Source organism: Bradysia coprophila, chromosome II, assembly GCF_014529535.1.
Source record: "Bradysia coprophila strain Holo2 chromosome II, BU_Bcop_v1, whole genome shotgun sequence".
Lineage (NCBI taxonomy): Eukaryota > Metazoa > Arthropoda > Insecta > Diptera > Sciaridae > Bradysia > Bradysia coprophila.
Window position 1 is genome coordinate 6,265,066 of NC_050735.1, and position 24,871 is coordinate 6,289,936.

The 24,871-nt window shown below is 33.6% G+C and overlaps 1 protein-coding gene across 2 annotated transcripts; it reads right to left on the bottom strand.

Moving 5' to 3' along the window:
- Positions 1 to 936: 936 nt before the first annotated feature.
- On the bottom strand, positions 937 to 24,861 carry LOC119069057 (amphiphysin). Of its 2 annotated transcripts, XM_037172934.1 has the most exons (11): positions 24,733 to 24,861; positions 9,332 to 9,467; positions 9,079 to 9,269; positions 8,552 to 8,601; positions 7,289 to 7,343; positions 7,046 to 7,216; positions 6,895 to 6,976; positions 6,704 to 6,826; positions 5,156 to 5,587; positions 4,592 to 4,734; positions 937 to 3,519 (listed from the first exon to the last, which is right to left on the bottom strand). In XM_037172934.1, exons 1-11 carry the CDS (start codon positions 24,799 to 24,801, stop codon positions 3,439 to 3,441), a joined length of 1,533 nt encoding a protein of 510 aa, XP_037028829.1. In that variant the 5' UTR covers positions 24,802 to 24,861; the 3' UTR covers positions 937 to 3,438. The 2 variants fall into 2 exon arrangements, with proteins under 2 accessions (XP_037028829.1, XP_037028838.1); XM_037172943.1 differs by lacking the exon at positions 5,156 to 5,587.
- Positions 24,862 to 24,871: the final 10 nt, after the last annotated feature.

The following is a 24,871-nucleotide window of genomic DNA, read 5'->3' on the forward strand; positions in this document are numbered from 1 at the left end:
GTACTAGACGTAGTGATGCACGTCTAAGACGAAAAATGTACATATAAGACGTTAAATGTACGGATAACTCAACCATTGGTCTCATCGTCGAAATGTACGTTTTATCCGTACGACTTTTTTTTGCGTGAAAATTATCTTCCCAAAATAGTCCCTGCACTGACTGATTAATCGGAAATTAAGCGAATTAAAATCGAAATAACAACCAATCCATTTCGTAACATCTTTAAAATATTTATTTTTATTAATTAATCATTTTTTATTAACAAATTTTTATACAATAATATTTCTTGTATAAATTAAAATAATTTAATTCTTAAGTAAAGTAAGTAGTTTAATGATTTTTAAATTTTACTTTTTTGTTTTTACTTTTTTAAAAATGTTTTTTTTTTCTCTTTTTTTATACTCAAAAACCGCATTTAATATAAATCTATGATTAATTGTTTGTTTGTTTTTTTTTCACCCCAAAAGTTCTAATTTTATCGCCATAATGGTTGTTCATTAAGAATTGTTAAATTATGTTGGTATAATTACACGATATAGGTTCGGCACAAAAATTTTCACGAAAAATGATTGAAGATAATCACAAGTGGATAAGTTACACGAAATATTTTTCCTTTTTCTTTATAAAATTGGCTGGTGAGATATTTCGTGTGCCGTTTATATGTAATCCTCGAACCAGAAAATGTACACAAAAGAAAATCTTGTGAAAAGATTCCAACATTATTCCGTAAATGCTCAACAAATTAAATTTTCCACATTCCGTTTACAATGAATTTAAAAAAAAAAATCGAAACAAAAGGACAAAAGGTGAATTCATTTTGGTACAATCGGAGCTACTTTCTATTTGTAATAAAAATCGTATTTCGTATATCCAATTTTAGGAAGATCCATAATAGTTTCGTTTGTTTCACATTACATGGAAAAGTTTCCACAAAAACGACGTTTCGATTTTCTCGTCTCACAACCCGGATATCGATTCTCAATTTACTCGATATAAAACGTAAAAACTTATCCGAAATCTAATACGAAATTTGATTAAACGATTTTTTTCTGGCACAGTAATTTTTCTATTTTCTATTTTGTTTCTCTAGAGTCACACGTCTACATCTTGTGATTTTAGTTCACTTTTCACGAATTTTTATATAAAATATTTACCCAAAACGTTATTAATTCCAATTTTGATTTATTGTACATTTGGCAGTACAAATTTAGTTGCTGGTTGACACAAATTTTTTTCAATTTCCATTTGTTTTTCTTCATTATTTTCGTTTTTTTTGCATATAAGTTAAAACTCACTCTTTGTTTTCTAATAAAAAAAATCATTTTCTGTTTAAATTTTTGATTCGATCCGAGTTTCATTTAAAAAACAATCTTTCATGTTTAACGAAAGGCACTATAATATGTGTAATACATTGGCCATATGTCATTGAGCTTTTGCAGAGTTTTCATTCGACACTGCAAATTAATATAGTTCGATGAAAAGGTAGATTCTTTACAGCTCAGATTATAAATCAAATAATAAACAAATGAATCAATGGGACTATAAAAACACTGAAAATAAGAAAATTCTACAAAATTAAAATGAATAAATCGTCTCGTATATCAATAATGTGTAGCTTTTCCAACGTATCATGTATGTGCAGACTTATACCTCAGTTTACACGAAGACCTTGACAGACAACCAATGCAAACCCTAGCTGAAGACGAATTTGGCAACATGTCGCTATTAAGACACGTGTTACAAACACAGGTTTTTAAATGGAAGCTGCCGGTTCACATTTGCGTTTTAAAGTGAATTTTTCCGTGGTACGATCCAGTTTCAATTCAATTTTTTTTTACATGCTACATGTCAACAAAATTCACACGAAAACTCTACTTTTCATCTTTTTATCCCTAGTCATGTAAAATACTATTGTTCGACCGTATTACAATGTGTGTGCATCAAACCAAATCCTTGACTGTGCAACTTGAAATTGATTTTTTTTTAAACTTTTCACCTTCGGCACCTTGTGAATTAGTATGATCCATTACATATAGGTCGAATGAAAAACGATAAACTGCTTTTTCGTGAGTTCTCAGATAGACAATTTTCTTCAAGAGTGCAAGAGAAATATTGATTAATATACGATGACAAAGGATAAAAATTGAAGAAAGTGCAGCTTTCATGTGAAGTTTCATGGTCCGAGGCGAAGCCGAGGTAACCAATTAGAAGAAAATGTGACGTTTCATTTTTGTCCCGAGTTTTGTAATGTAAATGTATACGTGTTGTGTGCTCGCAGACCACTCCTCTTGTTTTTTCTAGTGATGTAATAAGTCCCTTTCCCTTTCAGTAGGAAATCCAAAGCAAGTATAAAAAATAGTTTTCACTTCTTTGAATAGTAAATAGTTGTTTATGCCACTAGTAGATGGGAAGATTATCACTCGAGGCCATAGTCCTAAAAAAGGACACAACGTTTTTGTTTCAATAAAGGCGACGAAAGTTTGACTTTTCGTGAGTTGGAACCTGCAGTCTCGTGTTTTAATTACACATCTAATGGTTAAAAAGCCATTCTGCTTAAATTTCTATTTCATTGATTTCTTCATGATTGTTCCTGGAGGATGCGACATGAACGTTTAACAATTCCCCAAGGGAAAGAACTGACGATTTGCTAACGTCTGCAATTGGTATACGAGATAATGTAGACATAATTTTTCGCCTAAATAAATTAAGCTAAGTTAACGAAAAATGGCAAAAGAAAAACGATTCTATTTACATAAATTAATGTTTTGTTTTAAAAATAAAATCCTCATGTTGGACAAAAGAACAAAAAAAAAGAAAATCAAAAGAAAATCGGTTATACTTTGTGTAATATAAATGATAATTATTTTTATCAACATAACAATGTAAGCATAATGTTCACTTTAATAAAATAAAAGGATTTCCATTAAATTAAAAAATAATTGTTTTTTTTTAGATCTGTATGCCACGGTTAAGTCTAACCCTAAAAGTTTGTGAAAACTTTTTTTTTTTGTTTAATTTTCATTTATAAAATATTACACTCCGGTTAGTACAAATTCTGTCTGTATTGAATAGTAAAATATGTATTTTCGCTTGTCACAACTGTATAATTCTGATGTAAAAGATTTTTTATGGTCAAAGTCTTGTTTCCATAACATATTTCGACAACATAAAGTATCTACTGGAAGATGTGTTGATTAATTTTCCTCTCCTAAATACACAATACCAATTTTTTTTTAAATTTATTTCTTTCAAACTGATGTCAACCTTTAGTAAATTTCTCTAATCAAATTTCTCCCGCTCACTTTCTATGTATTTCTCGCTACGAAAGTCGTTTACGTTGTTTGTTGGTTTTTGTATTTACTACTAGTACGATTTAATGATAATACTACCTCTCGAGTGGTCGGTGTAAAGGCAGTAGTCACATAGGTCAAACGATGTTACAATGGACGCGTAAAGTTCGCTGGGAATAGGCCCTTTTCGGTTGTTCCTTCTTTTTCGCCCATCAACCATCCTTCCTCCTGTTAGATGAAAACAAAAGGAAGCGTTTTAGTTTCGTCAAGTTCAAGTCAAACCATTTTTATTTAACGAAAACTACCGTCGACGAAGCGACTTCAGTGAAATCATGCCGTCTTTACCATTTTTTTTTTTGTATGACCGGACCGGCTGAAGCAAATGCTTGACTTAATTTCACTGGTGTCGAATTTAAAATCAGTAAATTACGTAAGCTCCTGTGACTAGTTGTTTGACTTGTCGTTAAGACCAAGCTTTTTTTGAGTGATAAACAGACACATTTAAGTTCAATTGTTCAATCATAAAGTCTTGCTCATAAGAATGACCAGCAGCTGAAATCGTGAAAGTGTAGCTGACCATTTGAGGGAAACTTTTATCGAAAATATATCGAAACTGCGTGACCATGCAACAACAACTATATTAAAGTTTAAGGAGATCCACGCGAAAAAAGCGGCTCTGGAAAATTTCGATGATTCGTTTATAAGGTTTTTACAAGGGATCTTCCATGGGATTATATCAAAATTCGTTTGGGCTGAAAAATTCTGTTGAAAATTCTGGGTGCCACCTTTGGTGGATGAATGTCAAGGCTTTCAAAATCTATGCAAATGCAGTAACAAATTAACTTAGACCGCTTTGGGCCTTCACTTTGAAGTAGAGATTTGAATCATTGCACAAAATTCGTTACCAATGAACATTTTAGCAACAAAGTCAAATTAGCGAGAGATCATACCGATTGAAATGCACGACTAGTCACTCAAAATGTAGGAACCTAACAAATACCAGAGAGTCATTGCAGATATATTTCTTAAATTGAGAAATAATTGCAACAACATTTCGATAATTGCGGACTACACTGACAAAAAAGTGTTGAAAATCTTACCTGGTGCAGGTAACTTTGTCTCCAGGTAATCTATCTTATCTGCTACAGCTGTATTTTTCATTAGGGGAGCTGCAGCTGTGGCAGTTATTGTAGGTTACCTGGAGACAAAGTTACCTGCAACAGGTAAGATTTTCAACTCTTTTTTGTCAGTGTAGACATCCGTAATTCAGTTCCTTGAAGAAATAATAGTGAAATCTCACCTGATCGTCAGGATCATCATATTCTATGACATTGATGGTATCGCCAACTTCGAAGCTCAATTCGTCCATGTCCTCTTTCACATATTTGTAGGTCGCCTTAACACGGTATAAGACACCTGGCGGAAGATCTGTTATTGTCGCACCTGGAAATTGAAAGGCGGAAAGTTTTTTCTTGGTCAGAACAATGTAATTTTCCCGTCCATCCTTCCTGTGTCATGTATAAAATTTTCGATTTACAAATAAAAAAAATTTTTGATTTAATTTTTCATTCAAAAGTACAAAAAATTAATAATTTTTAGTTCATACTTTTAGTGTTAGCGACAAAATTAAAAAATGCTACATGAAATACATGGAAACAAAAACAATAAAAAAAAATTAGAAACAAAGAGCAGTCAAAATAAAGAGACAAATTCCATCAAAGATTTCAAAGTGTGTGCAAGTAACAAATTCATCTATGCGGGGTTTACTGTTTTGGTGCACAATGTAGGTGTGTCAGATCGTTTTAAAAATGAAATTGAATTTGTCAAATTTATTCATTCGTACTTTGGTGTGTCGACTACTTACCCGCAGGTATATCATAGAGTTCTTCCACTTTATTGTTATTGTGTTTGGCGGTTACTGTTGGACCTGATAAGCCCGTAGTGCTACTTATAATATTGGCATTGTCGATCGTTTCATTAGCAGTTTTATTGGTATCCTCGTTCGCTAATTTACTCAAACTTTCGGCATCATTTGTTACGATTACATTTGCGTTCGTGCTGTTCTCAACATCATTCGTTGATTGCACTACAGCTTCTTTCACCGATTCTGCCTTCGATTTATTTAAATCATTGGCCGTCGGACTGGATGGTTCGTTATCGACGGGCGAGATACTGGCTGGACTATCGCCCAGAGATACAGACGAGCTGCGATCAGGTTGACTCGATGGCGTTGTTGGCTCAGTGGACTGGGCTGGACGAAGTTCTTTGGGTGAAGGAGAACTTGGTGGTGATGAAGCTGAAAACCACACAAACACAAAACATATCACACACATGCGCTACCGATGAATAGAATCTCCCTACGGCATTTCAACCCATCGATCTTTTTCGTTCCGTTTTAACAACGTTGCCTAAGTTCGGTCGTTTAGTTTTTGACTTTGAACAAACGCTTTGTGTGAAGTATAGTCGATCGGCATTTCGATTCCTTTTTCTTTTCTTTTAAATTCAGTCTTGTGTGAGAGATGGTGTTTCAGTTATTGATGGACTACGATAGAACGAAGAACCTCAACCTACATAATCTCCCCAGTTTAATGCAAGTAAATAGAGTGCAGTAGCCATTACTATGCCATTACCATTAAAAGAAAGACGAAACGCTGTGCTGTGCTTACAGAGAGGTAAGCGGCAAATGTTCCACAAATTTTGACATTGGAACGTACTTGAACCGCACTTTAGATATAGAGAGGAGTCCGAGTAGACTAATTGCTGGATACATTTGATGCCAATATAGGAGATTTTGGATTCTTTGCCATGCTTCTCGAAGCTTATCTACAGTGAGCATTTTAGAGTTTGTGTGGTACAATAGTAGCGAAGTTCCGATGTGATTGGTTTCAATGGAGTAAAAGCTCAGAAACTTCGCAGGTTATCTGATCATCGGTGAGAATGTTGTTGTATCTAACCATGTACCATCGATATTCGACGACAAATACAAAGAATTGATTCAAAATCTCAAACAAGGATCTTTGACGCTGTCAACTTGTTAAATATTTTCCAAATGAAATCGATATTATCGTTGAACGATTATGCAGAGGAAGGATAGATTCCTATTCCCGAAGAATGGCAAATCGAATGAAGCTTCAGTTAAACAATTTTGGAATTTTTCGCACAAAATAGTTCCGAATTTATCAGTTGTAAGCTTACCCTTCCATCTCTCTGTTAAGATTAATTTCTGATGTACAAGAACAGACTGAGAAAATGTTAGACAATTTGTTAGGGGAAAAATTATTTTCATTAATCGAAAATATGAAAAAGGGAGTGTCAAATTAAGCGCATAAAGTTACGAAAAAAGGAGAGAAGAAAATTACGTTAGCATTTTCCAAAAAAAATACAACAAAATCGAAAGCAAAACCAAACTTACGTCCATTTCCATTAGTCGAACCATTTGTCAATGTATTTGTGTAGCTGGTGTTGTTAACGGCAGGCGCAACAGTCGATGAAAGTTTTACCGGCGATTGTGGGGGGCTAGACGGATTTGAATTGCCTGTGGAACAGAATCATTTTCTCGATTGAGTCTCACTTCCAATCGCTTATCACATTAAAGTCACTCACCTGAAAGTTTCTTAATCGTGTACGATCCCCGCTGTGAGTCTGTTGCCAATTTATCAACGATAGCTTCAAACTCTGCAAAAATCTGAATCGAAACGGACATTTAAACATTGCGAAAAGAATGATAGGGGCATGGTGTCCAGGAACACTGTACCTTAGCTGTTTCATTATGAAATACTTGTTCGGATGCAAAAAGTGTTTGTAAATTTGTTACTAAAAATAGTATTCGCGAGTCGTGAAGGGCCGGTAGTTCGTCGTGCAATTCAGTGTTTAAAATTTCATAAGTTCGACGGGCTTCTTCAAGTTGTTCACGACTTTTCGTTACCTACAAGGATAATTGTAAGAATTCGAAAAAAAAATTCGTTTAATCATTTTAATATGGAGAATGACAACGAACCTTTGCATCATCCCTTCGTTTCGCGGCGTTAGCTTGAAGACTCTGAAATGAGTGCCTATTTCGGAGAAAAAAAAATTGTTAGTGTTGGTGCAATGAACTGGTCACTCGTTGCAAAAATTTGGAAATAAAATTTATTTTTAGAAAGGTTTGTAGTGCATTGCGCAGTCAACTTAATCTTTAATAAAAATGAACACAATCCGAGCCACTGATTTTGATTGTAAGTTTTACACTGTAAATGCCGAGAAATATTTGCCTTTTTAAATGACAAATCGAATGGCTCATCATTGATTAATGATTGTCAAAGTGACGTTTTAAACGTCAAACAAAAAAGGTATTCGAAGTGGTCAGAAAATAGTTTATTTTTACTCATTTCTTTAAGAGAAATAATTTTTTGACGACTTGTAATAATTTTTTTCGTTTGACGTTTAAAACGTCACTTTGATAATCACTAATCAATGATGAGCCATTCGATCTGCCATTTAAAAAGACAAATATTTCTAGGTATTTACAGTGTAAAACTTACAATCTAAATCAGTGACAGTGCCCTCCGAGTGTGTTCATTTTTATTAATGCATAAGTTGACACCGCAATGCTCTACAAAGTTTTCTAAAAATAAATTTCAGCGACGTTGGAAAAGACCGACGTTGGATCCTAACTGCCACAGCTACTCTATCACCCAAAGATTGCTAGATTCACCTTCTAAATGAAAACCGTTATCCAGGCAAAAAAGTAAAAGTAAGAGTAAGCTTGCCAACCTTATCAAAATTCAAGATATTGATTTACCATGAAAAGGACCTGCGATATTCGACGTAAAAATTGTAAAATTGGAAGGATGGTTGGCCTTAAATAAATAAAATTTTGGAAATGGCAATTGTATCCATCGAGGTATGACATTTTGCTTCTTTTAATCAAGTATCGGTTGGATACAAAATCTTTTACTTCATTTGTTTTAGCAATAATTTTACAATGTACGGCCAACTTAATAGTATAAGTCATGGATGATTTTTTGTATTGTTGTCGGTATCAGATGATAAGCCGGTAAAAAAGGCTTAAGATCAGATTATTAATTTTTAATTCGTCGGAAAAACTATAACTAACTTCACAATGCGTCGGGGAAACGAAATCTAACGATCTCTGAGCTAAGTCCCGATGAAGTTACAAAAAAAAATCATAAAACTTCAATCTAAACAGCAGTCATATGTCTAAATTCACAGCGAAAATTATAAGAAATTGATTGTCGGTTTGCATAGAAAAATAACTCACCTGTGACCATCGTAGTCAATAAGTTTTCTATTACGTTTTTCTATCTTTTTCTGAAAAATAGAAGAAAGGAATTGTGTAAGTTTTCATTGGATTGGATATACTCCTTTGCGTTCAGTGGCCAAATTGCTCAAATTGGGGGAAATGAAATTAAAAAATTTGTGGCTTCGCACATATAACTAAAGAAGTCGGTTGACTCATACACAATACTCGAGATAACTGGTGACAATCACAAGTTATATATTACATGTTTATGGTGTCGAAAAAAGTGCTTGAACTGTGAATAGTACGGTCTTCGACCATCGCTCATTATTCTTTTACCGAATTTGAAGAAATTTGCCGAATTTACGTTTCCGTAAATTTTTGGTAATTTTCTTCAGGTTTGGTAAATGAATTTTCCAATAATAGGTCCTGTCTCCGTAACATGTTACGATGGAAGTTACCGTGATCAAAAACAAAATATTCAAAACCCACTGAACAAGTCATCAGAGATTTAAATTTTAACGGTTTATGTGAGCGCCAATATTTACCTTCATTTCAGGAAATTGAGCAGTGTATCCATTAAGCGGTATTAACACTTGATCGCCCAGTTTGTGAGAGAACTCTTGCCACAGCCCTTCGATGGCTGAAACTTGAGCGTGTAGTGCCTCGGCGCCCGACCATGACGTTTCGTACACATCACAAATGGCATCCATCAGTGATTTCGATGCTGTTTGACATGCTGATAAGAGAAACAAAAATTTAGACGGGCTGGACACGGTGTGAAATTAAACGAAATTTTACCTCGAATGCATCTAATGTAATTGTTAAACTCTTTCTGTAATTTAGTTGCATTGATCTGTTGTCGACTAAAATTCGTTAGGTGTTCGTCAAATATTTCATCGGCAGTACGATCAACTTTGCCTAAATTTTGGAGTATCTGCAATGAAAAGAAAATTTACGATGAAAATTTCCGTCTTATGTAAGCCGGCAAAAAACATCAATGGAATTCGTACGCTAAAATTCCTATTTTTATTTATTCTCAATTCTCACTGAATTATTTACGTAACTCTCGTACACCAGTTCAGCAGAATCTGTGATAAATCTGTTTCTTTATTATAAAGTCTAAATCAATAACCGGCTTTAAATGGTTTGTGATTTTTCACACATTAGCAAGTTTAACCATTTCATCATTGCATTACGTATAGAATTGAGTTTCGTTCGTATCGTCTCAGCGAAACATGTAATGTCGGTAAAATCTAATTCTAAAATCATGCAACCTCTAATTGCTTGAAAACGAATGTCTTCCTTTTGTATTTCATTAAATGTTTCGCTGGCAAATGGCTAATTGGGTCACAATATTTAGTCTTAGTACAACTTGCTGGCATATTTAAAGAGATACTTTGATCTTATCTCAAAAATCATTTTACGAAAATCTAACGAACAAAATGTTGCATGAATAATGAGCATAGCGAAAATCGTTACGAATAGATTGATGATGTAACCTTGGGCAAAAGCATGATGATAAATAGCCTGAGCTGAGCGAGCATCATACAAATCATACAAATTTCCTATTTAATGTGTATTAACTGAAGCTTCAATTGAAGCATTGTCACTAAATTTCTTCAATGACGCAAGACTCTTAATTCCAAAATAGTTTCCTGGATAGCGAGTGAGTCGGATTTACTTTTTTCGCTATATCGGAACCATACACGCAAATTAATATTGTGAAAAATAATAGCGCAACCAGTGCCCCAACAATTTGGAATTCATTTCGTATATAAACGCACATTTTAATAATAGCTTCTGGCTACACTCTTCGCTGTAATACACCGAAAATAAGTGCCGAATTTCCTGGTGGAGATATTTTTAGACAAGCGACAGACTCTCTACTATACGACAAATTGTTGAAATAAGAAAACATTTTACTTTATATTTAATAAATATATAACAGTAAGCTCTAGCAGCAAAATTTGTGCAATTGAATGTTATACCGAATGCTGGTCAGGTTGAACCGAAATCATTTTTTTCTTGTTCTCTTTTGAAATAAAATTTTCGCTTGATTAGATAATCAACATAAACATGTTGACAATTCGGATATATAATTGCTCTGACCGGTCCCGGACAATGGTGACCTTCAATTCGGATACATTTGCAAAACATTATCACACTAATTAACTTTCGATTAGAGAAATGCGTTTTTGTTTGCGCGTTTGCTGTTTGTGATTACGGTGACTTAACGGAAACATTTGTTATAATAAGCCGCACGTGCTTCCAATTTCATTGACTGTGTAATAAAGTGTGTACTTTTTGATGTAATTATTAAATGATTTTTTTTTTTGTTCGAGAAATCTGTCGGTTTTCATAAATTTGTTACAAGGCAACCAGATTACATTTTGATTTGTTAATCATTTTGTTTTGTTTTGTTTTCGAAATTCACTTTGTAATTGTGCTCTATGCACTACTGACAATACAAAACAGACCTCAACGCCAAAGCCAATAATTTATGATGGCAATTATTGAAAAACTTCTATTTATATTTCTGTCTTACGCTATTTGATACCGTCTGAACTGTACGAACAGAATGCCATCAATTCCTTTACACTCTTGAAAGTCTTCTCTTGCCAAAGAATATTTGTTTCAAAATCAACGGTATGACATCACTAAAGGATTTTGTGTGCGATGTATAAGTAGAATTAAGCAATAAAGCTTTAATTAGGCGACAGAGCCTACAGAGCTCATGTTAAGCATTTCTATTTCCATGGATTATAAAATCATTACTACTACAAATGTGTGAAGCTATACATCATTTACAGGGCTGCACTCTGGCTCGAAAAACTCCTTCAGTCGTTTTGTGGAGAAAATTTTAAAAACAAGCACCTTCATTGCCCTTCATTCATACAAAAACCAAAAAGGCCTTCGGGCATTGTCTAAATTCTCATAGCGCCAATGCAGGCCTGATTATTTATCGAGTCGAGAAACGGGTATGCCAAATTCTACTAACAATTTTGTTAGCACAATCGTCATATCTCCACTGATAATTTAAAAAAAATTATGCAACGCTCGATCAATTGTCCATGATCGCTGTTGTATGAAAATATTTCTTCAAGTTCACTATTCGATGTACCAGTGATTCGTCAGACTTTAAGATAAAAATAATAAACTGGAAATTATGGAAGTATTAAAAAAACTCATGTCTGTTTATGTGTGGGAGTTTTTTATGCGATTCTTTTTTTCGCAATTGGTCGTAGTTTATTCACTGTGAATTTTAAAGCTAATTTAGAAGTGATCACACTTGTAGTTATATCGATGACCACGAAACATGGACTTACAACAGAAGTCCCGGAAAATGGCTAATCATCGGCTAGCGACAGCAACGACAGAAATAAGCCATGCCCTACAGCTCATGTGGTTTAATATAGTAAAATAAATGTTCAAACAAATGAAGTAAAAGATTTTGGTATCGAATATTAAGTGTTTGTTTCAACAAACGAAGTAAGAGATTCCATGATTTCCACCATCAAAGATTATTGGTCACAGCGTAATAGATTTGTAGTAGATTTATAGTACATTTATCGTAGATTTCGTCATAAAATTGCTAATAATTAATATTCATGATTAATAAGTTACACACGCGGAATTCTGAAAACCGACATATTTTCTGTTTTTGTGTTTTACGCGAGTTCTTGATTTCTCCCTTTAAAAATACATGCAAAAATCACAAAACACTGAAAAAACACAAAACTGAAAATGTGTTTGTTTTCAGAATTCCGCGAGTGTACCACGCGATATTGAGTGACAAAAACGACATAAACCTCCACCATGCTTAAACTCCCGTATAAAGACAATGAATTAGAAGATATCAATTAAGGAAGCTAGACATAGATATTGTTAAAGTGACCTTTTCAACTCAATTAATAGTTTCACTAACTTTTCCAATGTCTCCTTACACTCCAAACCCGGACTGTGCCAGGGGACAACACCCAGTAAACTTTTTAAGTTTTTGAATGAAATTTTAAATTTCGAAGACTTTTGCATGCATTGGCATTGCCCAGTACCAGTGAGTCCTTTGGTAGCCAGTCCTAAAATATATAAACACCGAATGCAAATGTGCAGTTACGCACGGATCCTTACTTTCAGGTGAATTTAGTTTCGTTATGTTGCACACATATTTAATTCGTCAAGTTTCAGCTAGTGATGAGTTTCCATACAAACTTAGCAAGTGAAACAACATTAGTCGCAAGAAAATATGATCATTTCAACAATACAAAAATGGATTCACCTGAAAGTCGGAATCCTCAATTTCTCTGATCCGCTAAGGGTTTGCACTACCTTCCGTGTTTATATTATTAGACCTAAATAACCTCCATACAAACTGCACACACACTCTACGGGGAATAATGATCGAGATGTCCGTTGCATTGCGTTATGCTATCTTAAAAGAACCACTACTTGCGTAAAATTTGAACTGTCAAAATTTATTTTCGTTTGTAACATGAAATTGTTGTTTTGATAAAATTTGTAATGTTATTCTTGGGCAATGTTGGGTCGGCGAGTAAATATGTGTTTGCATTTACTTCTTTTGTTATGTGATGTATCGAAAATTTTCAGTTTATAAAAATTGGAATGAAACCTCTTGGCTGTTGTAGCTTCACTGAGGAATGAGGATTTGACAATAAACTATAGCTCCGACGAATCCGGTGAACGATCATCAAACATATATGTATGTAAGAAAATATTTCCAGCGACCAGCGAAATAGTAAGATGTAACAATTTTAAAAGGGCTTTTACAAAGATCGCGCGTAGGAAAGAAGGGTAAATTATTTTGTACATGACCGACATCCACTGCAAATCTCATCCCAGTACACTGTATGAAGTTTTTTTTTATGAATCGTTCAGTTTACAGGACTAAGAATGTCAATTAATAACATCACCAACATATTTTTCGCAATATTTGTCCGTGTCCCGTTTTCAATAACCCGAACTTTTTCACTGATGTGTTGCCTTTGTTCAAAAAGTTCATGTTACAGCGTTTGAACTATGAACTATGAAAACGCAGATTTCACTTCACGTAGTTTAACCTGATTCAATTAAAAACTAAATAAATGAACCATTTAATGAAACGCAAATTAAATGTAACTCAACTCATTCAAATTTTTCGCGCGTTAAAAAACGACAGTGGTCCCTGACGCATGAAATACAAAAAACGCTGACGGATACCTCGATCATTATTCCCCGTAGAGTGTGTGTGCAGTTTGTATGGAGGTTATTTAATTAGACCAGTGCGGCCCTGTTACACTCGATGATCATTTTTCAGCCTTTAGTTGTGTTAAATTAAATAAATTCTTGAAATACAAAACCCCATCTTATCTGTTTGCATTTAAAGCGATATATCATCGACAACAAACTCGGTGTACGACTTGCAGATTGATTGATTTATTCCGAACTTAAAATTCCAACAATTCCGATTTGAAAAACAAACTTTTATTTCGCAATCTGTTTTTATTGCTACAGAACAATATTCAATTAAAGAAAATTCTTGATATTGATGTGATGATGTTAAGCTACGCGTCTACTAAACATTTGTAGTTCATGCATGACGGTTCTTCAACGAGACGTTTGATGACTTTATACCCAATTCATTTCCATTTACAGATTAAGGTGGGTTTGTTTTTCTAGTGTTGTTTAATAGATAAATTTTGAATACCGTGGAGAAGATCGGTCGTTTACTTTAAATTAAAAAACTAATAAGAAAACAGCGGCTAAAGAGAACATCGTAACCGATAACTACCATTCGAATAATATATCGTTCCCTAGCTCTTTTCTATATATTAGCAATTTGTTTATTATTTTTTGCATCGCTGAAACGATATATATACACAAAACCTGCTGACAAAATTATTGAATTCACTGCTAACCTACATAGAGTTCAAAATGAAATTCATATAAGTTGCGTATATGTTATTATACACACCAAATTGTACATAAAGATCAAAGATAAAATTTTTCATTTGGGTTTAAATATTGTGATTCTTGCAGCCGGATGGTGTGTATGTATCTTCAACATCTTTTTTAACCAAACCAAAAACAAAAAGCGTAATTTTTCACTTTGTGAAAAAAAGGAAACGTTTTAATGAAAGATTACAAGAGAAAGTCCATCGACAGTCAGCATCGTCATAAAAGAGAAGAAAAAAAAAAAAGAGTTTTTTAGCTCAGAGTGTGTGGTATCTTTACATTATTATTATTTTCAATACCACTTGTGAAAACAAGAATTTACATTTCGGTTCTCCAAATAGCTTGTGGAATTTTAGGTTTTAGAAACAGGTTTTTTATGTGTGTGTATTTGATATCAAAATATTTTTTTACTTTACTCCAACAAACATGTTGAAGTTTCAAATAAAATATTTGTAAAGTGTTTATCTACTTGGCGATAAATTAGAAGCGCTTCAACAACTTATTGATATCAACACAATGATTGGACTCCGAGGGAATTGAGTGGCAATTAATGATTTCAGTCGGAATGTTTTCTTAGTTTTTTCAATTTTTTTAGTTTGCCTTTGCAGCATTTATTTGATCGGTAAATAACTAATCGAGTTGTAGTGAATATTTATCGATTTATCCATTGACTTTAATTTGGAATACATGCAGGACTACAATGTACAGGTATTTCAAAGACACATCGATCCCGTAAACCTGTTTTGTAGTTTTCGGTATAAATTTTAGTCTGAGAAGTCGAGAAACAAAAAATGAATAGTTGTCCCAAGGCAGAGCACGAAATTTTTTTGTTGAAAATGGTTTCGATAATTGTTTTAACTTCTTATCGCAATATTAGCGTTTCCATTAGAACAGTGGAGAGGGAACAATTTGTATTCGAATTAATATGAGACAGGGATGAGTGTTGGTGAAAACAACCAACTTATTCAAAGGCCTTATTGACACGTATTCTAGGTCCATATGTGCATCCATAATTTCGTCTGGTTTGCAAATATTTGTAGAGGCAAAGTTGTAACTTTCGAGTCCCTTTCACATTTTTTTAAGAACTTGACTCTAAATAATGATTCTGGAAAGCGGTATCATCCTACAAAACCGAATTAGCGCAGAAAAATACGATTTTAGAAGAATACTAACTCTTCCCAGAAGCCATATTTAGAGTCAAGTTCTTGGACAAAAATGTCAGTGGGCTCGAAAGCTATAACTTTGGTCAACGACCCATAAGAAATTTTGGATCAAATACGAGAAAAGTAGCCAAATCGAGATTAGCGGAACCTTACCATGCCTATTTTAAACTATAAATCCGAGCTCAAATTTCATTTCTTCTTTCAAATTCGAGCACAAATTTTCGGTACATAAATTGAGATACAAGTGCTGAACTATGTGCAAAGAAAAACCGATTTTCCTTTCCCAAACCTGATTATGCTTCTTCAACTGAAACTGTAACATTCCGTGATCACATGCTAAAATGTTAACCAGAAAAATTTATTTGAATAAAACCACTATTTCAGAGCCGTTAATCATCTGAAAACACATTGTAATTTCGTTTAGATCAAATACGCTAATTGATCTGTTCATTTCAAGATTCTACTATTCAATAGAAGAAGAAAACCTCTCCTAACCTTTACTGTAAGCTTTAAAAAGTCACTGTACCATTTATCAAAGTTTAAAATGTCTTCGTTTCTATGCGACACCATGGCATATGAAAAAGTGCCTGCATCGAACGAATCAACAATTTCAAACACTTTACATACAGAACGATAATTTCCACTTGCTGCTAAACTAATATATTATGTGGCACACAGTGAATTTCATCATTTTACAAATCTCAACCGATCCATATGTATCTTTCATTTATGTGGTTGGCAAATACGTCGTGAATCTTAAATTTAAAAAAGGTAAATAAATGACTGGTGAGCGAATTGAAAGAGCATTAAGATTATGAAAATAAAATTGTTTACGAGAGATATTTTTTATATATAGAACGAACGCAAGAATCCACTAGCGATATCATTTTCCACCGAGCGACGATATTATAAATTTAAACGAATAACTTGAGGCAGCATGTACACACACATATTTGCGACCTGCTGAAGAGACATATGACCTACATCGAACAATGCAAAAGCATAAAATAATTGTTGCTCGATTCTGTTCAGTCTGCAGCATACTTTATGATGCTATCGCGTGAATTCGACTATTCGTCTATTCAATTCAAATTTCAGCTTATATTTATGTTCGGATCATAATGACGTCATTGATCTCTTTTATGCTGTGTCTATCTATATGTATTTGTTATGGTAATGCTTTGATGTACATTTAGGCTCGTTTAAAGGAAACCTAATTGAATTTCGTTTGCAGAACACAATGCAGGTTGTTATAAAGTTTATGAATTTTGAATGGGAACTGAATTGTAACACTTTTTATGTAACATTGTGATGACATCAGCGTTGAGTGGCCGAAAATAGTCAATATTTAGAGTGAATGTTTACCTTTTATGAAAAGAGATAACCGATATGGAAATGGAAACGAATTGCACGAACCAAGGTAAAAAAAATAGTAATTCGCTCGCTGCACCATATGTGTAGTCTCCCTAGTCTGTGAGGGGAAACATTTTTTTTGCAAATTCATAAAATTTAGGTAAAAACTGACAGATTTCAGTAATTTTACAAAATTGAATACCCAAATGAACTGCACTGCACCCCCCTTAGTGTAGAGCCTCGTTTCCGGGAGCCTACGCGAGTAAAATATACAACTATGGTTTGGACATTGTTAATTTGAATTGTGTGGTTGCATGTCTCGCCTTCTGCTTGAGTTGCACACCTGCCAAAATTAAAATCTCCAGGCATTACGTAATGTGCTAATTCGTAACCGGGGAAGAAAAGTTTCATAATGAAAATTGCCGATGCGAGGTCAGACTCAGGTCATGCAAAACTAACCCAATCTCTGTAGTGATCTCGACAATATGTCTGAAAGTATCCTAATTTGTGGTGGGTGTCTGTAGCTTTCCGTTCCATAACAGGAACATCCGAAAACACATTGAATCTACACTTCAACAAAATCTATACGAAACCTATAATTTTCAACTTTTCATTTTTTTAGAGTTGTCTAAATGCTAAATTCATCGAAAGTTTATGAACTACGATGGAATGAATCACTTTCAAACCTCTCGTAAGAAAAATGTTTTCGGCGTCAATTTCAGTTCGTTTTTTTTTTCATTCGTTTCCGACTGAAATGGAGATTTTATTTTCACATATTTCGAGTTCAAAGATCGAAAACAAATTAAAGAATCAGTTAATATTGCCGTATTTAGATGTTCATCATTTCAGTCGGATTCGTAGGTTGTGTCCATATATAAAAGCAACTTTCTGAAATACTTGACCCACAATGTAAATTTTTTTTTTCATCACAAAAATATTTACTACCAATCGATGTTATACGGATAACATAAAAAGCTGTTAAAATAGAAGTTAAAGATTTTTATTGTACAATTGGTTTTCCGACTATTTATACACGATCAAGAAAAAATTAAAAAATATTTAATGAGTCTAAACGTTTACGTACACAATTACGGCCTGGTGTACGCACTACATGGGATCTGTTCAAATGAAAACATTTCTTTCGAATAAAAAAAATGCTATACAAGAAGTCACTAAATAATTCAACTTCCTACAATAAAATTCTATATTTACCGAAATGACTGTGAGCAATTTTAATTCTCTTCTTTTTTTCGGGAAATTATACATTTTAACATCTGCAAAAGATAAGACAATCTTTTCAGTTGTATCTGCATGAAGATAGCACTAAATAGTGACGTAAAAATTCGGGACAGCGAGTGTCAAGTGAGTTGGTGACATGTATAATAGTAAGTGGTTTTGACATATAGCAATCCCACAAGTCAAAACATGGATTTCTGAGGGAATTACAGTTCTGGCTTTATTTTAATTCTGACAACTCCGAAATAGTTCCAAGCAATTCAGTTTTTTTTTCGGAGTTCAGAAATTTTCGGAGTTTTTTAAAAAGAATTTTTTCTGATTATTTTGCATAATTTTTCGGAGTTTGTTTCCAGAATTTTTCAGCTTTTTTTGTTTACATTTTTTCAGACTTAAGCTCTCGTTGGAAAAGGAAAATACGAAACCAGTTAAATCTAAAATACGTGAAATATTTTCCTTACGTTATGGTTTCTATTGTTCTCAATAGAAGCGCAACAGGTTAAAATTATTCTTACACCTAAGATATAAACTCTATTGAGAAGCTAAGATGACAACGTGGAATCATAAGTCCTCAATTCGTTCACCACTTTCATTAGCATTTTATCATTGTTCTCGTTTCATTACAAAAAAAAAACACGAATCTGTTTAGTATATCGATTGTACGTTACACTTTTACATGTCAATAGGAATTCTTGAGATTAGATAAGTATCTCTGTTTTGACAACTGTTTTGAAGAGGTTATTATTGTTGTTCAGACTGTTGGATATTTATGTCTGCAATTTTAAATGATTTTTTTTTTTCGTCGACATTTTCTGATTAAATCAAATTGCCCCCATACAGTTTATTGATCTTTATGTTGTTGTACGAACATTGTAAACAAAAGACTATTAATAATTTATGTATTGTTAACTGTAGACTTTTAACTGATTGCGTATTGGAGGAATGCGTAAATTGAAAGTGTGCTGAGTCATATCTGTCTGTGTGGTGTGAATAGCTAAAAAAAAATTCTTGCGGAAAGCGAAACAAACGTGATAACAAAATAGGCGGTTAGAGTGATTGATTCGATGCAATTTTTTAAGTTGTAATAATTTATAACAGAATAAATGGGAGTTTGTATCCATTGGGGTGTATGTACTCTGATGATTCATTAACTTCCATGAAATAAAAACCATAAGCCGGACCGGTTTGAGTCATGGGTTTTTGAAACAATGTTCGGGCTCCGTTGAGATCGAGTTTTAATAGCGAAAGCTCCAGTTGGTTTGGGTTTAAATAACAAATTGGAAACCAACCCATGCAATTTGAATAGAGCTGTTTTCTTGAAACAACTGAAAAATCATTTCCACCGAAACTTCATAATTTCCATATAAGCTGTACAAAAACTTACAGATTGGGTTAAACGTAGTCACTGCAAGATCCAGACCAGGACTGGCCCGACGGGCAATGACAAGCATTTTAGAAAATTTTCATCCTTAAAAGCTCGAAGGGCTTTTTCGAGCCAGTCCAGCCCTCGCTAGGCTTTATGACTCATATTTTGCGTGACTCAACGAAGTGCTTCAAATATCTTTTGGAATATCAGTAAATCACAATGATACAAACAGTAGAACAAAGTATATAGCACAGGTCATATTTGTAGTACCCATCAGTCCTAACTTAACAAAAATCGACTTGGTGCAACACAAAATACTACTTGACTATTTAGACAATGAATCTACAGCAAAACTTTCAATTCATAGTGTCAACTAAGTAAAGTTAAAATGATTTGAAGAAAAACGTTTAGCTTCATATTATTCTGAATGAGTGTGTATAATAGACCTAAAGGAAACACGTCTGTCTTCATCAACTTGTATATTTGAGCAAAAGTTAACGCGATTATAGCAATCTTATGTTGCAAACAATGTGATATTAAGCCCACGATGTCTTTTTTTAAATCGACAGATTTCCTGTTTTCTTCCACAAAAAAATCCATTCAAAAGCAATGGATTGAATGGGATGATTTGAAAGAATTTCTTTACAAATATTTCATATATTTTCACCGTCCGTCCATCAGCGACAAAAATGATGACTGTTCCGTTACAATTTGTTGTTTTTTTTTGTCTTCAAACGTATTTTTTCCGCTCAACGAACAAGAGTGTAAATTTAACGAAATTAAACAGAGATTATTGCAGAGCTGATAACAACGATGAAAACAAATAAAAGGAATTTCGTTAGCTCTATTATTTTATGGCATTTTCATAAAAATACGTGTTCCACCCAGAGATATGATAAAATATACAGCCGCGTCATTATCTTCTCGGTCGTTATCAGATAATTATTAGTAAATCTGAGGAGGATTTTACAAGAATGTGGACAATTTAGTGAATCAATTTTAATCGGAAATTAATTTCGTTTTTACATTTACTCAAGGAAACAGAACGTTTTTGAAATGGGAAATAGTTGAAAAGAATTTCCGTTGATTGCATACGTGAAAGCAAAACCGAACTAGAAATCTTTTCTCGTTTGTGATTGCAAGTCGATCATTTCGATTCAATGACCTTTATCGCATTTTTCATTTATTTAAATTTTTTTCGATTAATTTTAGCGATTGATAAAACATCACATCCAAAATGGAAACAGAACAAATTTCTTTAACAACCGAAAAACACAAATTTGCCTTTCACAAAATTCTGTCCAAATTGCATAAAATTTCCATAACTGAACATCGCAGAAAATCTGTAAAATGACTTTCGGCCAGGAGTGGAGCTCTACAAAACCGGCATTCGAATTTCCATGTGTCACAATTATGAATACATAATGGTTACACACCGTCATATACATACAGATCAATGAACCGCCTTTGCATTTTAAATTAGTTATAAAGTTTTGACCGGGCGTATTATGTTTCGTTGGATATAAAATATTGTTTACACTATAACGAAAGTCTAATTTATTATTAAACATATTTGTAGCTGCAACTGTGTCTGTACACGATTCTATAAAAAAGCATACAATTCAATTGCGTACAACGACGTTTTTTTACTCGTAAGAAACAATGAACACTTATTGCGCAGACTAATGTAAATTATTGAGCTAAAAAAATACGAATAACCTTGAATTATACTGGCTGTGTTAGAGACATATACTCTAATAATTGCTAGCTACTCGTTGCTCGACTGATTTGTTTAGTCTCGCATCTCAAAGCACCGGAAAAATAGATGAGATAAGATTTTATAATTCGCATATTATATTTGCATCGCAGGCTTTAAACGTTTCTTACAGCTAAATTGCTGAATTTGATGCATTTGAATGTGAGGTAATGATTTGACCACTGTTGCAAATGAGTCTGTTGTAATGGTTTGTACAGCAGATCCTATTGTTGAGAATTTGATTGACTAAAATTACTGAAAATTACCAAAGGTCGCCTGGGCTTACACAAATTTACCGAAAATTTAATGAAATGTTACAAATATTTTCTTCGGAAAATTTTGGGAAATTCAGCAAATTTTTGGTAGATAACGCTGAATTGACCAAAGTTTACCCAAAAATATTTTCGGTAAATTTGGGTAAGTCTAGGAACGTTTCGGAAATTTCAGTAATATTCCCCAAAATAGATCCTGTTGCACCTAATTGACATCTCATTGGATGATGTTCATACATTCTATAGGTCGAAGATTTGTCATTTTACCGACAGTAGCAATTTTAAAACCCCACGATGGATTAACTATATGAAGATTCATCGATTTTTTTCGGACATAATCCCTCTGACTTTATCTCTTAAAACACATCATACCGTTTGTATCGTAAAGGAACTTTTATGCTGAGCGAATGTAACTGATTTGGTAATAAACATTGATAAAATGAAAAGCGACATTAATCTGTTAATCGACAGGAAACATAAAACTTTTAATCAATAAAGTCTCTTCATTCGACACTATTTTACAACAACCGAATATACTATTCGATTTTGTGATTTTTTTTAATATAAATTAATGTCACCGTATTTGGTGCCAAAGCCAACAAAAAACGCTATCAATCGATTCCTGTTATAGTTAAACTAAGAAGGAAGCCGTACACAAACCTATCAATAGTTAATAATAAACAGAACACGATTACAGTAACAACAACCCAAGAGAGAAAGCAAAATATTTTTAAGATCGAAATATTTTTGCCGGTTCTGTGGTAGACAACATTGATAACCGGACGCAATTTATGCAACAACAACAAATTCAAATGAAAATTGTTGCAGTTCATCTTGCTGTAGACTTTCATTCGAGTGTGCTATAAATAGTTTTTTGATAAAAAAAAATTCCAACTCCTGAATACAAGCCGAACAGCCGTTCAGTTCTATTCATTATTTTTTAAATCAATGAAAATACTGCAGAGACAACAAATTGTTGTTCATATTGAATTACACAATATTGACGAGCTACACATTTAATGGAGTTGACGTGAGAGTTTTTTAATTTTTCCGTTGTCATGTACACAGTTTTTGAATAATAAACGAATTAATTATTGATGTACCTTTGTCTGTCGCAACAATAACAACTAGTGGTGTTTCGGTAGCAATGTTGTTCGACAATTGCAGGTTCGGTTGTTGAAAAATTTAAATTCTTTTTAGTGGAATGAAATGGTGAACGAATTCTTATTTTCGTGTATTCCACCACATCCTTCAACCGTCACAATTCTACATAAACCAGACATCAACAAAACGTTAAGTATGGTTTCCACTCAACAAAAAGTACTTCCGTGTAAGAGCCGTGAGAGAGAGAGGTGTCAAGTAAACAAAACAAAAATTGAAAAAAATCAATTTTGTCTCTCACACGGCGTACTTTCTCAATAAGTGGAAATCAAGCCTTAGATCGGAAAATCGTCTAATGTAAACCGACTAAACAAAATCGTTCAACTTGACCATTATAACATTATTAAGGTGTAAGAAAAAAATCACTATTTTAGATCGAAATCAACCTAAGAATAGTGCTCAAGGTCACACTTGTGGAATGTGAATGAAATCAAAACCGAATCCATTCCAAAAGCACAAAGCAAAAAGGTTGCCATTCAGTTCAGTTGAATTGTAAGAGAGCAAAAACAAAAATCATTTCCTATAAAGGAATCATCGCGTTATATTTCAAACATTTTCGTAACTCGGTTCGACTTATATGTAAGGCACGTGGGATTATATAATCAGAATTAGCCCACCTGATTAAAAACTCATTTCAATCAGTCACGGCGAGTTAAAGTGTATGTATATACGCAATGATACTGGACTGTGTATTTGTAATGTACCCTCGAAGCAGCAATGAGAATTTAACAATAACCGAATAATTGGAAAAATAAACAATGGGCACAGAATGTGCATAAATTAACGATTCATTGGTAAATTGCGCTGAAAGCCCATTTGAATATGTGAATCTTAAAATTGACAATTTCAAGAGGACACACTCTGTACTCATAGTTTGAGATATTAACACAACGGCTTCGTCTTCATCGTAACCTACGATCTATTAAGTCGGTGTGGCGATGAACGTAAGTATTAAAAAATTTGTGTGAATATGTGCAAGAGGTGTAGGTGTAAGCGAAATAAAAAAAAAACGTCTTCTGAACGATGATCTTTTTTTGTAGACAGTTTCTGTATCAACAATGCGAGTCAATATTATTTCAAAATTTGTGTTAGCTTCGGTTCTTTAAATTTCAATTCATATGAAGCGGGATAGTCAAATATGTGCTCTGGAAAATTACAATAGATCCAATTTCCATACGCAATGTATCCCCCGTATATGGAAAGTAAACACTAGACAATGTCTTATGAATCAATCGTAAAACACTTTTGGAGGGTTATCACCAGTCCTGCGATAGAATGAAGAAACTGGCAATTTATTTAGAGCCAAGGAACGCATACACGTATGAAATTCAATTTCAGATTATTCAAATCAGCAGACAATTTAATAAGTGAAGGTAGGTCAGATGATTACATTCATTGAACATCTTGCAATCTTGCTAGGTATACATTTTACATGCACGTAATATCTTGCTATGACACTAAGCACACAGTCGATTTTTTTTATGGAAACAAAATTTATTTGAGAACGGGTAATAAACCAACGAATTTCTGCATCAAGAACACAGTATCAGCTCAAGAGTATGATCTATTTTCGTTCGCGTAACAAAAAGAAATCTTCAAATCGTATGACGACATAACATATTTTTTCTTCTTTTATAAATTCGGATGAAAGTCTCTCCCCGATGTGTATATAATTTTGAGATTCTGTGACGATCAGTTTCAAGACTCAACTATGTTGAATTCTGATTACATTCCATTGCAATGAAATCAAAATTCAACATAGTTGAGTCTTGAAAAAATAGTCGTCACAATAACTACACCCCGATAATTTTGAGATTCTATATGGTTACGTCAATTTTCGTATTAGGCACACACTTTATTATACACACAGACACGATTTTTCCGCACAAATTCCACTGTATGATCCGGTGTCCAGTTAATAATAATTTCTCTATGGTAGGACTTACCTTTTCCTTCGATCGTCCCAAATGTTTTTGAACCGATTTTGCTAACAACGAACCTTTACTTTCGGCCATTGCGACTCACTGACTGACGATTGGCGACTGACCTATGGGATATGACAATTCGAACATAATTTTTTGGTAT